The following is a 14,483-nucleotide window of genomic DNA, read 5'->3' on the forward strand; positions in this document are numbered from 1 at the left end:
CCTGGTCCTTAACTACCATTTTGATCTGATGATAGCCAGAATATGCATCCAAAAAACTTAAATGCTCACAACCCGCCGTAGCATCAATGATTTGATCAATACGGGGGAGGGCAAAGGGATCTGCTGGACAAGCTTTATTAAGATCTGTGTAATCCACACACATACGCCAGGTGCCGTTTTTCTTAAGGACTAGCACCGGATTGGCAAGCCACTCAGGGTGAAAAACTTCAACAATAAAACCAGCTGCTAAGAGCCTGGCTACCTCTTCTCCAATCGCCTTGCGCCTTTCTTCGTTAAACCAGCGGAGGAACTGTTTCACCGGTTTGTATTTAGGATCCACATTAAGTGTGTGCTCAGCGAGTTGCCTCGGTACACCTGGCATGTTTGAGGGCTTCCATGCAAAAATGCCCCGATTCTCACGGATGAACTCGATGAGCGCGCTTTCCTATTTCGGATCCAAGTTGGCACTAATGCTGAACTGCTTGGACGAATCGCCAGGTACAAAGTCAACAAGCTTAGTTTCTGCTGCCGATTTGAACTTCAGGGCCGAATCATGCTCCATAGTTGGCTTCTTCAACGGAGTCATGTCCGCCGGATCAACATTGTCTTTATAGTACTTCAACTCCTCGGTGGCACAAACCGACTCTGCATAAGCCGCATCTCCTTCCTCGCATTCCAAAGCGATTTTGCGGCTTTTGTGAACCGTTATTGTCCCCTTGTGACCCAGCATCTTGAGCTGCAAATACACATAACAGGGCCGAGCCATAAACTTGGCATATGCCGGACACCCAAACAGGGCATGATATGGACTTTGGATTTTCACCACTTCAAATGTTAATGTCTCCGACCTGGAATCATGATCATCCCCAAAGGCCACTTCAAGAGCTATCTTACCAACGGGATATGCTGATCTGCCATGCACTACACCGTGGAATACTGTATTGGACGGTTTGAGATTCTTATCTGTAAGTCCCATACGACGGAAGGTATCATAGTATAGAATGTTAATGCTGCTCCCTCCATCCATGACCACCTTGGTGAACTTATAACCTCCCACCTGAGGCGCCCCCACCACAGCCAACTGACCCGGATTATCGACCTGGAGTGGGTGATCCTCTCTGCTCCATATGATTGGTTGTTCAGACCAATGTAGATAACGGGGTGTGGCCGGTTCAACAGAGTTGACTGCCCGCCTCTGAACCTTCCGGTCTCGCTTGTCCAAGCTAGTGGTAAAGACATGGTACTGCCCATTACTCAACTGCTTTGGGTTGCTTTGGTAACCTGACTGTTGCTGCTGTTAGTTGTAACCACCCTGGTTGTTCTGACTATTTTGACCATTATGTCCGCCCGGATTACCATTAAATCTTGAACCGGAACTTCCTCCACCGTAACCCGGCCCGGACCCTGAGCCACCGCCAGATCCGTGATCATACCGAAAATTATTAGAATTCTTGAACTCCTACATGATAAAGCAATCCTTCCAAAGGTGGTTTTCTGGCTCCTCCTTCGTCCCATGTCTTGGACAGGGCTGGCTTAGCAGATAGTTCAGGCGGTTTGGGTTGGGGTTGGGCGCTCCACTACGATTTTTTGGCCTACCCTTGCGCCGTTGGCCATTGTCCTGTACGTTGGTATTAGCCACAAAATCCATGTTGCCATCCGCTTTACGCTTGCCTCCTCCACCATTGCCTACCCAGTGATGCTGCTGACCTTTGGAGCTGTTGTTCTTCTTCCCCTTCCCTGTCTTGTCATCATCAGATTCGGGATCCTTGGTACTATCAGAATCAACATATTTTACCAAAGTGGCCATGAGGGTCCGCATGTCGGTGCAATGACGCTTCATCCGTCCCAATTTCAACTTCAGGGGCCCAAACCGGCAGTTGCCTTCTAGGGTTAATATTGCGGTGTCAGCGTTGATGCGGTCTGAGGAGTGCAACACTTGTGAAACCTGGCGTACCCAATGAGTCATTGACTCTCCTTCCTCCTGGACGCATGCAGCTAAGTCCACTATCGACATAGGCTGTTTACAGGTATCCTTGAAATTGTTGATAAACCGGGCTCATAATTGGGCCCATGAACTGAAAGAATTAGCAGGCAAGCTTTTTAACCAAGTACGGGTCATTCCTTCAAGCATCATGGTGAAGTATTTCGCACACGCCGTGTCATCCACATCAAGCATCTCCATGGCCATCTCATAGCTCTCTACCCATGTCTTTGGTGGTTGATCCGCCGTATAATTTGGTACCTTGAGTGGGCCTTTGAAATCCTTGGGCAAACGCACGTTGCGTAAAGCGGGGACGAGGCAAGGCACCCCCAAAGAACTAGAAGTAACACCAAGTTCGATTGAAATGGTTGGACGAACCGGCGTGAGCTGACGAGCCTGATGTTGTGCGGCTAACTCGGCCTCCCTACGCGCTCGGGCCCAGTTCACCACTTCCTGAGCGTCATCAGCACCACCCGTCGGGTTGTTGCCACGGGGTGCTCCACGTCGTTCATTACTTGACACTGCTGGTTCATCCATATGTCTGCTATAGCTCCGGCTTGGACGGGGGGTCGAGTGGATTCGGTCGTGGCTGTACGAGTACGCCTCCTGTTGGGCCAAAGCTGTCCTTAGAAGTTCCTTCACCCGTCGCGTCTCTACTGCTTGCGGCGGGTCACCTTCAACTGGAATGGCCTCCAGTCGTGCAGCAGCGGCAACAAGGTTGTCCATTGGGTTGGAGTAGTGACCCGGAGGTGTTAAAGCATCCCGAGGTATAACGGTGTTTTGACGAGGCGGGTCCATCTGACGGGGCTGAACCGGTGCACCGGTCCCAGGGGCTTCTGCCCGGTTCCCCTCCAGCGGATTACCGGCCCTTGGTCCTGGAGTGTTGAAAAGGTCTCTGGCCTCGAAAACCGGAGGTAAGCAGGACCGGTGCTTCCTCCTCATGACTTCATGCAACGCGCTCTGATCCAACATAAGCCTGTAGGCCTGCGCGTCTAAAGCGGCCCGCTCTGCGGCCATCCTGGTGTCCTCAGCCGCCAGATCCGCTTTGGCCTGGGTGATTTGTTCCTTTACCTTTGCAATCTCCGTGTTGTGAGCATCCTGATCTGGCGGATTAACTTCTGCCATAAGCACAGCCAATGCATCAAATAGTTCTGATAGAACCTGAGCCGGTGGGCGCACAGGGCCTCCCACCCCGGCAACCGTTGTCGCTGCTGAACCGGAGATCATTGCCATGGCTGTCGAAGAGTGAAGCGCTGCTTGTGTTCTGGTCATGAATATTCGAACCCGGTTAGGCAGATCAGAGGGGTCCGGAATACTGTCGCCATCGGAACAGCTCTCAATCTGGCCATCTTGTAGCTGATAAAGAGATTCGGTTTCTCCGGTCGAAGATTCATCACCGGAACGAACGGCAGTCGCCCCGCAAAGCTCTGATCCATCCTCATAACTCCCTTCATGGATCATTCCCACGAAGGCACGCTTCATGGCCGGTTTAACCCGGGCGGATCGCGTATGCCGAGCCGTCTCGACGAGGTCGGTGCAGATGTCCGGCTCAGGGCCCGGTTCACCGATCTTGCCAATGAAAACGTGAATGCTACCAAAGGGGACCCGGTACCCATACTCAATTGAGCCGGCCTCGGGGCCCCAGCCTGCGTCATCGATGTAGAGTTTTCCGCGACGACTCTTAGTCATCTGGCCTACAGCGTAGCCCTTGAGTCCTTCAAAGCGGCCCTCCAAGAACCGGAAACCATCGTGCGATAGCCCCACGGTGGGCGCCAACTGTCGTGGTTTTGTCACGGCAGATGTCCTAGAGAAAGGACTTAGTCGTGGAGCCATCGCTACGGGTTAGCTTGAAGGGGTTAAAGGGGACACAAGGATGCAAGAGAGTTTATACTAGTTCGGCCCCTTCAATGAAGGTAAAAGCCTACGTCTAGTTGTGATGGAATTGATGGGTGTTTCGATGACTAGGGAGCAAATAAGCTTCGCCTATGTCTCGAGTTGTTGTCTGTCTTTGAACCGCCGCCGGGTCGTCCCCTTATATACATGGGGACGCCCGTCGGTTTATAGAGTCCCGATACCGGCTCATAGATGCGTCCGGTTCGGTCTCCACTATTCCTAACTTATAACACAAGTTACATACCGACGCTGGTTTATAGCTATAGGCCTTAAACTGAGTATGGGCCTTTAGCCCTCATCTGCCCTCATGGGCTTTTATCACACTCAACTACTGATGAAGTTAACCCGGCTTGTCCTGGCCGGTTTACGCCCAGTACTAATATCCCCAACAGGTTTGCAACCCCAAGGGAAAGTGATACGTTGTTAAGGAAATGTAAAACCAAGGTTGGGCCTTGCTGGAGGAGTTTTATTCAAAGCGAACTATCAAGGGGGTCCCACAACCCCAACCGCGTAAGGAACACAAAATCCAGGAACATAACACCGGTATGACGGAAACTAAGGCGGCAAGAGTGAAACAAAACACCGAGCAAAAGGCCAAGCCTTCCACCCTTTGCCAAGTATATAGATGCATTAATTAAAATAAGAAATAATGTGATATCCCAACATATCCATGTTCCAACATGGAACAACCTGCAAGGCACCTGCAAATAGCAATGCTATAAGAGGGGCTGAGCAAAATTGGTAACTTAGTGAAACAACGGTTTGCTAGGAAGGTGGGTTAGAGGCTTTACATGACAATATGGGCGGCATGATAAACAAGTGATATGTAGCACAACATAGCGATAGAACGAACAATTAGCAAGCAAAGATAGAAGTGATATCGAGGGTAATGGTCATCTTGCCTGCAAAGTTCTTAGAGTTGTTGAAAGCTTGATCCTCGTTAACGTACTCAACAGGTTCCTCGTTCATGAACTCATCTCCCGGCTCTACCCAAAGCAAGAACACAAGAAATGAAATAACAATCAATCACGGAGCAATGCACAAGCAACATGATGCAAGACACGGCATGATCTGCAAGATATGATGTGCAATGCATATGGGTACTCCAGAAGGGATAGGATGATCAAGGCATCAACTTGGAAAACCAAGTATGCCACTGGAAAGATGAGGTGATTTCGGTCGAAATCGATATAAGGATCACCGGAACGGATGCACGGTTTGCAAATGACAAGCAAAACAAGAATGATGCAAACATGCGATTAACAGCATCATAGCACTTAGAATGCAACAAGAAACTATGCTACAACACTTCAACATAGCAACAAAGCATATGGAATCAAAGTACACATGAATCTCTACAAATCATGAACACTGATCTCCTGCTAGAACTCACTAGAACAAGCTTAAAATAGCATGTCAAAGATGCAAATGATATCAGCTTCATAGACTTAGAGAAAATACTAAACATGTCAAAACAGCATCAGGTAGCAATGTTTAGAGCTAGCAAACAACAAGCTACAGGAACATATCATGGCAAACAAAGGCATGGCATGCTATTACTAAAGGCATAGAACAAAACTCCCTTACTAAAATTTACCCAAAGATGCATATAAAATGATGTGGCATCCATGCAAACATCGCAAGTTATATGAACAGTTTCAGACTTAGAAGAAAAACAGAGCATGGCAGGAACAGATTCATGATAGCAACTTTGCAAGCTCATGCCACTCACCACAAAGCATTTCATGGAATCACAAGGTAACTAACAGTAAGTAGGCATATTCATGAAGCTAAACATGGCAAAAGAAAGTCCATAGGATACATGTATCACTAGCAAAACACATGGCAAAACTGAACCTCATGTTAACAATCTGCCAGGAACAATATTTAGCAAACGTAGAGCATGGAAATGACATGCTACACAACTCCATAATTACAACCAGAGGCATGAATGGATAGAGAAAAACCACATATTCAAAACACTCTTACTGAACTACCTCAAAATGTGCATGAATCTACTGATAGCAACAAGTTTACATAGCATCAAAATGTAACAGGAAAAGGACTTAGCCAAAACTAGCAAAATCACTAAGTGTCTGAAATCATCAACATCACATAGCCTACTTTGCATGCTTGTGATAGTCACCACATAGCTCCTAAAAATACAAGACTTGCACCCTTGTAAAGATGGCATGATGGTGTATACATCATGCTTATAGGATGCACACAAAATGCAATGAAAATGACAAATCATCAAGTTATGTTAAATTATAGCAGAGAACATCATATAACACTTTTGCAACGAAGGTTAGGGCATCAATATTGACAGTAACATGAATGCAAATGACACTAACTTTAAGATCATCACGAGACGAACATTTTGATATATCATGCACGTAAAACGGAGTTATGAGCATGGAGATATGGCATGATGAACAAGTGCACATATTATGAGAATTCTGGGGACAGTAGAAAATTAGACCTCGAGAAACTAGACGAGGAGGTCCCGGGACAAGACGGATCCGGGACGATGGGGTACCGCGGGCCGTTTGGTACGACGAGCCAGTGGATCTCATCCACCCCGGCTCCGGCGATGACAGAGCGACTCTGGCGAGGCGCGGCATGGCCGGAGGAGGCCGGAGAGGGCGCAGGACGGCCGGGCGGGCGCGGATCCGGTCGGCCCTGACCCGGATCCAGCCGGAGGAGGCACCGACGACGACGAGGAAGCCGGGCGCAGTGGTGGCGAGCTCCGTGGCACGACGGCGCAGCGCGATGCGGGGCGGCGGCGTGGGCAAGGGGTGGCGGCGCACGACAGTGGCGGGAGCGGACGGTGGTGAGCGGGGGAGGTGAACGGCCGGGGCAGCGAGCACGCAGGTGGCGGCAGTCGGAACGCAGCGCGCGGGCGACGAGAGGCGGCGGCGCGCATTGGAGCGGAGCGGGCCGGTCGGCGGGCGCGGCGGGGCCCGATCACGGCTCCGGCGGGCCGGCGGCGCGGGGAGAGAGAGGAGGGTGACGTGGCAGGAGCGGATAGGACATGTTCGGCGCGGCGCGGAGGTGTCCGGTGGCGCGAGGATGAAGAAGACTAGGGTTTGGACTGCGAATTTCGGGGGAGGGAACTTATTTATAGGTAGAGGGAGTTAGGAGAGTCCAAATGAGGTACAGTTTTCGCCCACACAATCGTGATCCAACGACGGAGAGTATGGAGGGGGTTTAGATGTGCTAGCGGGCTGTTTTGGAGGGGTGTTGGGCTTCAACAAGAGAGGGGCTTTTGCGGTTACCCGGTTAACTGTTGGGGCATCAAACGACCTCCAAATGAAACGCAATTTGACAGGCGGCCTACCGATGATGTACCAAGGCCTCTCAAAAGATCTCGACCCATTCTGAGTACGTTTTTCTCCCACTCACGAAACGAGATTTGAAGGGTGGAACGGGTGCATGTGGGAGTGTCGGATTGCGAAACGGACAACGGGGAAAATGACTGGATGCATGAGACGAACACGAATACAAATGAGATGCACATGATGACATGGGATGAAATGCATGACATGAACAAAATGCAAAATTAAAGACAAAAACCCAACCACGAAGGATATATCATATCACATAGCTGGAAATGGCAAGAGTTGGAGTTATAATTATGGAAAGTTACATCCGGGCGTTACACTAACCAGAAGATATAAATGGCAAAGTGCCTCTGTGCATTTGGTTTTCAGTCATTCTTGGGGCATCCACAGTGTGAGTATTTTCTGCCTCCAAGTCTATAAGGGTTGCCTCTATACATATCATCCTCAGCTTCTAAGCAAAAGAAGCTTTATATCTAGAACCATCTGACAACTTTATGGAGCAAGGTTGCAGCAGAGTACTATACCCTATCGATGCACTTTGTTCCTCTCTCCCACCTACTTTTCTTACCCCCACACACTAGTATATGAATTTTATTTTCAATCTTAAACTTCAAACAACTATATATTTTAAAATATAGGATAAATAATCCATATAAAGGTGTGTCTTACTTTCAACGATATCTTTGAAACAAGTTCACTATTTAATACTCCCTCCGTTCAAAAATAACTGGAGTGGTTTTAACTAAAACATGTCAGTTATTTCTGAGTAGAGGTAATATGTTTTAATAGTCTTGAATTTTGAATTTTTGAAATATAGTGAAAGATATGCGAAATGGATTATTACATGATGGTTTTTGCATGGACATATAACTACGTTGTGTTCTTGGACACATTAGTAAGTTTAATAACGATGGAAAGTAACTTATGCAAATTGGTTTAAAACAAGTCCAACAATCATAATTTTTATTATTTCATCAATGTTTCAAATTTACGTTTCGAAATGATGAAATATATTCATGGTTAGTCTTGTTGAAAAGATCTCCTCGCTAGGAATGCAAATATATAAGTCATTGTCGGTGTTCTGGGAACGGGGTCCTCAGACTTGCCTGCCTGCGGCCCACGGCGTGACTTTGCTGGCAGTCCTGTACGGCCCATCTTCGTCAACAAGGAATCAAGACCCTCGCGAGGGGCCAAGCCTCGCGAGGTGGATGACACAAGACCTCCTCAGGAGTGGCCTCACCAGGCTGGCTCGTGAGGGGCGGAGAGTTCAAGGCCGGGCAAACCTTGTGAGGTTCTCGTGACGTAAGCCATGACGATCGAGACCAGGCGGTCGCCAGCGCGCAGTGTCCTTGTTTCCTCTTTGGTGCTAAGGGGGCAAGCGCAGGCGCGGAGTACCGAGGCATCCAGCAAAGGTTTCCATATTGGTGCAATGAGACAAAGACCAGAAGGACGGCAAGATGGAGGTCACCGTGGAGCTCAGGACGGCGTCACCACCAGAACCTTTGGCAGGCGAAGACCAGCTTTTGTCAGGATAACTTGTACTAGTTGTCCCCTTTTAAATTGGCCGTTGTTGGCTCCCTTCCCGCTCAATATTTGGGAAGAGGATCAGGGCCCCTATAAATAGGACTAGCCACCACCATAGGGGAGACGAATTAAGACCATCCTCAACCACACACTCACCAAGCACAAGGACACCTCAACCTCAGAAGGTTGTTCTTCTCTTTGTACTGTTCGTCTTCAGCCCAAGAGGCAATCCACCACCACCACACTGGAGTAGGGTATTACACCTCAACGGTGGCCCGAAGCAGTATAAATATTGTGTCCTTTGTGTTGCGAGTTTGTCGAATTGGTTCGTGAGATCTTAGCTAAGTTAGGACGCCCCCGTGTTCGAACCTTAAAGATTTTGCCGGAACCCGTGATCCGACAGTCATAAATCAAAATTTTCTTTAAAACTATTACAGTTTCAAATTTGAGGCTGAACATAAAATGCATGGGCGAATTAAGGAGGAAGGGGGAGAATCTAGGTAGGGGGTATGGTGGAGCATGTGTGTTGGTTGTCATAATAAAGTTAGTGGTGATGCCATGCACGGGATCGCGAAAAAAGTCGGTCTCCACATACACCGCCTCGCCGATTCATGAGGTGGTTTGGAAGGCGTGGGCACTAGCCAAGCTCAAGTTGTTCGCGTGGCTACTCTCCATCAACAGGTTGCTCACCTCCGACCGGCTCATGGCGAGGCAGTGGCAGAACTGTTATTTTTGCCCTCGTGTAGGCGAAACCTCGAAACCAATGTCCATCTCTTCCAGGAGTGTCCTTGGGCTCGTGAGTTGTGGAAGAGTGTTGTGTCAAGATTCAACCTGCTATCACTCGATCCCACCAACTAGAAAGACACGGGCGGCACCGCCGATTGGCTAGCAAACCTTGTTGCGACTTCGCCACACCAGAACCATGCCCGATCCATGGCAATCCTGGTCGCATGGTCAATCTGGAACGAGCAAAGTGGTAGAATCTTCAGGGGCATTGAAGGCAATGCTTGGGGTCATTTGCGACGAGGTCATGGCCTCGCAGATGGCTGGTGGAAAACACTTGATGCCGCGAGAGTAGACCGGCGCCTAGTCTCCGCTTTCTAGTTTTCCCCTTTTCCTTTCATTTCTTCTTCCTTTTGGCGAGCTCGCTCGTCTTTGTACAGTGGGCACTCTTCCGCCATTTACCTCTTATAATGCAAACACAATTCTCTTGCACTTCCTCAAAAATATACAACACCACAAATTCCATTACTTAGCATGCATAATCAAGTTAGTATCTCCTTCCTTATTTTTGGTTAGGATTATGATTTCGTTCTTTGTGTATATACATATTTACTACTACTATTTTTTTACTCTCTTATACTAAGAGAACGGGATCTGGTCTGATCCTTCCTATATGTAATTGTGTTTGTCATGACTGACAAAGATACCCTACAACATTGCATTGCATTTTTTTGTAAGACATATTTGAACTAGCTTAGTTCCTCCAATAATTATTAGGAGTACTGTATTGTTTTTCTCATCGATTCTTCTTGTTACTGTTTTGTGGTAGAGATGAATAAATATCCCGTTGTACTACTCCATCCATGCATCATTGTGTCTTACTTACATTGCTGCGATCGAAGAGTTTTGTCCCCGGCATATTGTGAAATGGAATGTTTGCAACATTCATATTGATAGAAAATGCAGGGCATTTCATTTGGCCTAGAAATAGGCCAACAAAAAGTTAGGGATTCTTTTTACTCAAAAATCTCTATACTAGTTTAAAAAACGTAAGAATCTATCATACGTGAAAACTACAACATTGGGCGTTCTACTATATTGTAAAGATAGTAATTTTCGGTTACCATTGCAAAGCACGGATACTCGTTAGTCTCTACTACTTAAAAAGAACATAAAGTTACATGTTTCACTTTTCCTCTTACCATCCATTCGTCTAACCTTTCTCGTATGATAATCAATCATCTTAATTTACTAAGTGCATCATTTCTACACCCAGGCTCGGCTACACCTGATGATGAATAGTAAAATTAAAAAAATAGCACAAATATTCCAAACAAAAACTGAAATCTTTATACATGAAAATTGAGAGAATCTTCTAGGTGCGTGCGGAATTTCAAGCTGTTTGGACATTTGAGAAGCTCGTGGCAAAAATAACAAATTTGGCTTGTCAAAGAAACTTTTAAAAAGTGCACTGTGTAGACCGATCTTTTTTACCACGAGCTCGTGAAATGTCCAAACACCTTGAAATTTTGCACGCACCTAGAAAATTCTCTCATCTTTCATGTGTAAAAAGTTCATATTTTTTGAATCTGTTTGCTATTTTCTGAATTTACTGTTCACCGGAAGCAGATGAGCCTGGGCACCGTTTTGAATTATCGTAATTTATTTACCTTCTGAGCCAATTTCATTTTAATTTACTTCTCAAACTTCTCATCAGAATATTTTAGTAAACATTAATTTACAGAATTGCATTAATACGGACAGGTAAATCACAAGGTGATATACTTGAATGGGAATACCTAGAACTCATCTAAATGAGATATAATTTGGTCTCATTCACTTGGAAATCAAAAACAAAAACAACCCATGTCAGCACACACGCATCTTATAACATCACATCCAATGACTATAAAAGGTGAATGAGACCAAATTATATCTCATCTAGATGAGTTCTGGCAAAACTGTACTTGAATATTTATATCCAGCTGCAATCGCACGGCGAAAAAAAAGGAAAAAGAAAAGCAGGACACTAAAGAAGAGACAGCCTTTCTTCACAGGGATATTTTTGTTGTCCAACTGACAAACTCGTCCGGCCACGCATTTATTGAATTCAGTGTCTCCTGAGACGGTGACACGAAATTCAATGGTACCGACTATATGAAAAATCAAGGAGTACGTTTGTGCTTGCGTATGCTGCGCTCCGAGATCAATCACCACAGGGCTTGGCATTTCCAAAAGAGATCAGCACAAGAAACAGCTGGGATATTTGGCTCATTCCGCATAAGAACTTTCTAGTGCATGCATGGGTAGTGAATAGGCTGAACTGACGTACATGCATCTTCTTCTCCTCACTTCCATGTTTTGCTGCGTGTTTGCGTTGTCTGCTGGAAGAGAACAACTTACGCCGTGAGTCGTGATCCAAACCATGTGCGCTCCAACGGGAGCTACCGAGCCCGTCAAGATACGGCCATGCACTACCCCACTGGTGGGCTCGCATCCCTAGACGGGTAGCCTTCTTCTACATTCTTCTGTAGCACCTATAAATTCGACGAGCCGCTACACCCGTAGCAGCTACGTTCCCATGGAAAGCCCCAGCAACGACAAACCTATTCCTGGCCTGCACGAGCTGCCACCGGCAGTCATGGACAGAGGCAAGGCCAAGGCGGACCCTGCCAACCCCCACGCCGTGGCTGTTGCCACCGAGCCGGACCTACAGGACGACAGCGAGTCCGAGTCAGGTTCAGAGTCTATCGAGATCGCGGACCTCAAGAAGCGCATGTGGAAGGACCAGTTGCTTCTCATGAAGCTCGAGGGCACCCCGGGGCACGAACGAAGAGCAACCGGGCAGAGGCCGGACACGGACCTGGCCCAAGCAGAGAAGGAGGCAGAGATGCCGGAGTCACGGTACCGCCGCAAGGCGATGCTCCGGGCGCAGGACGGCGTCCTCCGGCACATGCTCAGGATGATGGAGGCGTGCAACGCGCGGGGGTTCGTGTACGGCATCGTGGACGAGACCGGCATGCCCGTGTCCGGCTCCTCCGACAGCCTCCGCGGCTGGTGGAAGGAGGACGTTGGGTTCGAGCGGACCGGGCCGACGGCCCTGGCCGGCCCGTCGACGGCCCTCGAGAGCCCGGGATCATCGTTCCTCCACGGGCTCCTCGACATCCAGGACAGCACGCTGGGGTCCCTGCTCTCAGCGCTGATCCAGCACTGCGAGCCCCCGCAGCGGAGCTTCCCGCTGGACAGGGGACTGCCGCCGCCGTGGTGGCCGACGGGCCAGGAGTTCTGGTGGGGCCTGCAGGGCGAGACCCAGGCACATCAGGGCCCGCCGCCATACCGGAAGCCTCACGACCTGAAGAAGGCGTGGAAGATCTCACTGCTGAGCGCGGTGATCAAGCACCTGAGCTCGCGTTTCGACCAGATGCGCAAGCTCGTGTGGCAATCCAAGCGGCTGCAGCATAGGATGAGCGCCAAGGACGCCGAGACCTGGTCCAGGGTCATCACCCAGGAGGAGGCGCTCGACCGCCAGGTGCAGCGCGCCCTGCGGATCACGCCGCTCGAGGAGGAAGACGACGACAAGGAGCCGCAGGAAGCGGAACACGGCCTGCACGTCGACAAGCGCAAGCGAGGGGTCGGCAACGAGAGTGCGGGAGGTAATGACGACAGTGGTAGTGGCCGGGAGCTGGTTGCGCTGCCGGTCATTGACGGCGTCGCGGAGGCGGACCGCAACTCCATCGACGAGCTCATGAAGATGTACTACAGCTGTCTGCAGGGAACAGACGGTGGTGAGCAGGAGATCAAGGACGTGGCGGCTGGAGGCGGGGAGCAGAGCAATACCTCTTCTGCTGAGACCGGCGTATTGGACGCGGCGACGGTGCGCGATGACATGTTCGACGATTTCTTGAGCGTTGCCGATGTGGTCGACATGAGTGACTGCCCGGGCAGTCCGATATGGCACTGGGGGAGTTCGGATTTGGATTAGTGGGTTAATAGTTACTGTATTTCTTACATCAAGACGATGTGGATTATGGAGTGTGTATATATGTAAGGGTTGGGTTTTCTGTTAACTATTTGCGCCTTTTTGATTAGGACGTGGCTAGGGAGCGCTCAGGCGCCTACTGGTATGATCCAGCGCTCTTACCATATATAGAAAATGCAATCGGTCTCTCCGCACGCGCTTCCAAAAAAGGAAGCACCCTGGTTCTTTGTCACCATCTCCTCCCACGTGATCCTGTTAAATAAGCCTAGATCTTGTCGTCACGTGTATTTGTTGGGGTTCAAAAAAATTTAAAAGTCATAACTTTTGATTCAAGCGTCGAAATTCAGTTCCATTTTCACCGTTGAGTTTCTCACGACGAGTTCTTCAAAACTATATCCCATATGAATAGATTTCGTCAAACTTTTTTTTAGGCAACTTTGGGTACGATGGAGGCAACTATAATGCTATACGAAGCAACTTCTTTTTTTATCCTAGTAGACTATGTATTAGGTTGGTTTGCATAAAAATGAGAAAAAACACAAAACATCAGACCCCTTTGGTGCTATATACAAAACAACTTAGCTGGACTATGTGTATCCGTGAATTTTGCTAACATTACCCCAACTTGTCTATCACGGCTACTCAGTTGTCTATTGTTTGATGGTTAGTTGCCTACAATTGATGTTCGGTTGCCTATAAATACTATAAATTACCTAACATTGATGCCTAGTTACCTGATATTGGTAATTAGTTGCTTATCATTGCTGCCCAGTTGCCTAACTTTGTAGAAATAGTTGCCTACAATATTGTGAAGTGGTTTATCATTATTTTTCTAAGTTGCCTACAAATACTTTGAAGTTGCCTCGATTCACCACCAAGTTTCCTACCATAACTAGCAATAGCACACAAAAAGAGTATCGATGGTAGATGACATTGTAATATTATAGGCAATGTAGAAACAGCGACTTGCGAACATGAACAATAGAAAACTTAGAAGTACCAGTGGGGAAGTTAGGAGAATGTCATACAAAATTAACTA

The 14,483-nt window shown here is 48.1% G+C and overlaps 1 protein-coding gene across 1 annotated transcript; it reads left to right on the forward strand.

The window, feature by feature from the left end:
* The first annotated feature begins 12,046 nt into the window (after positions 1-12,046).
* LOC123185562 (ETHYLENE INSENSITIVE 3-like 5 protein) lies at positions 12,047-13,447 on the forward strand. Its single transcript, XM_044597424.1, has one exon. It carries the CDS (start codon positions 12,047-12,049, stop codon positions 13,445-13,447), a length of 1,401 nt encoding a protein of 466 aa, XP_044453359.1.
* Positions 13,448-14,483: the final 1,036 nt, after the last annotated feature.

Source organism: Triticum aestivum, chromosome 2A, assembly GCF_018294505.1.
Source record: "Triticum aestivum cultivar Chinese Spring chromosome 2A, IWGSC CS RefSeq v2.1, whole genome shotgun sequence".
Classification (NCBI taxonomy): Eukaryota; Viridiplantae; Streptophyta; class Magnoliopsida; order Poales; family Poaceae; genus Triticum; species Triticum aestivum.

What these genes read in the sequence shown, in the direction of transcription:
- LOC123185562 (XM_044597424.1), top strand. Translation starts at nt 12,047, where the DNA reads ATGGAAAGCCCCAGCAACGACAAACCTATTCCTGGCCTGCACGAGCTG.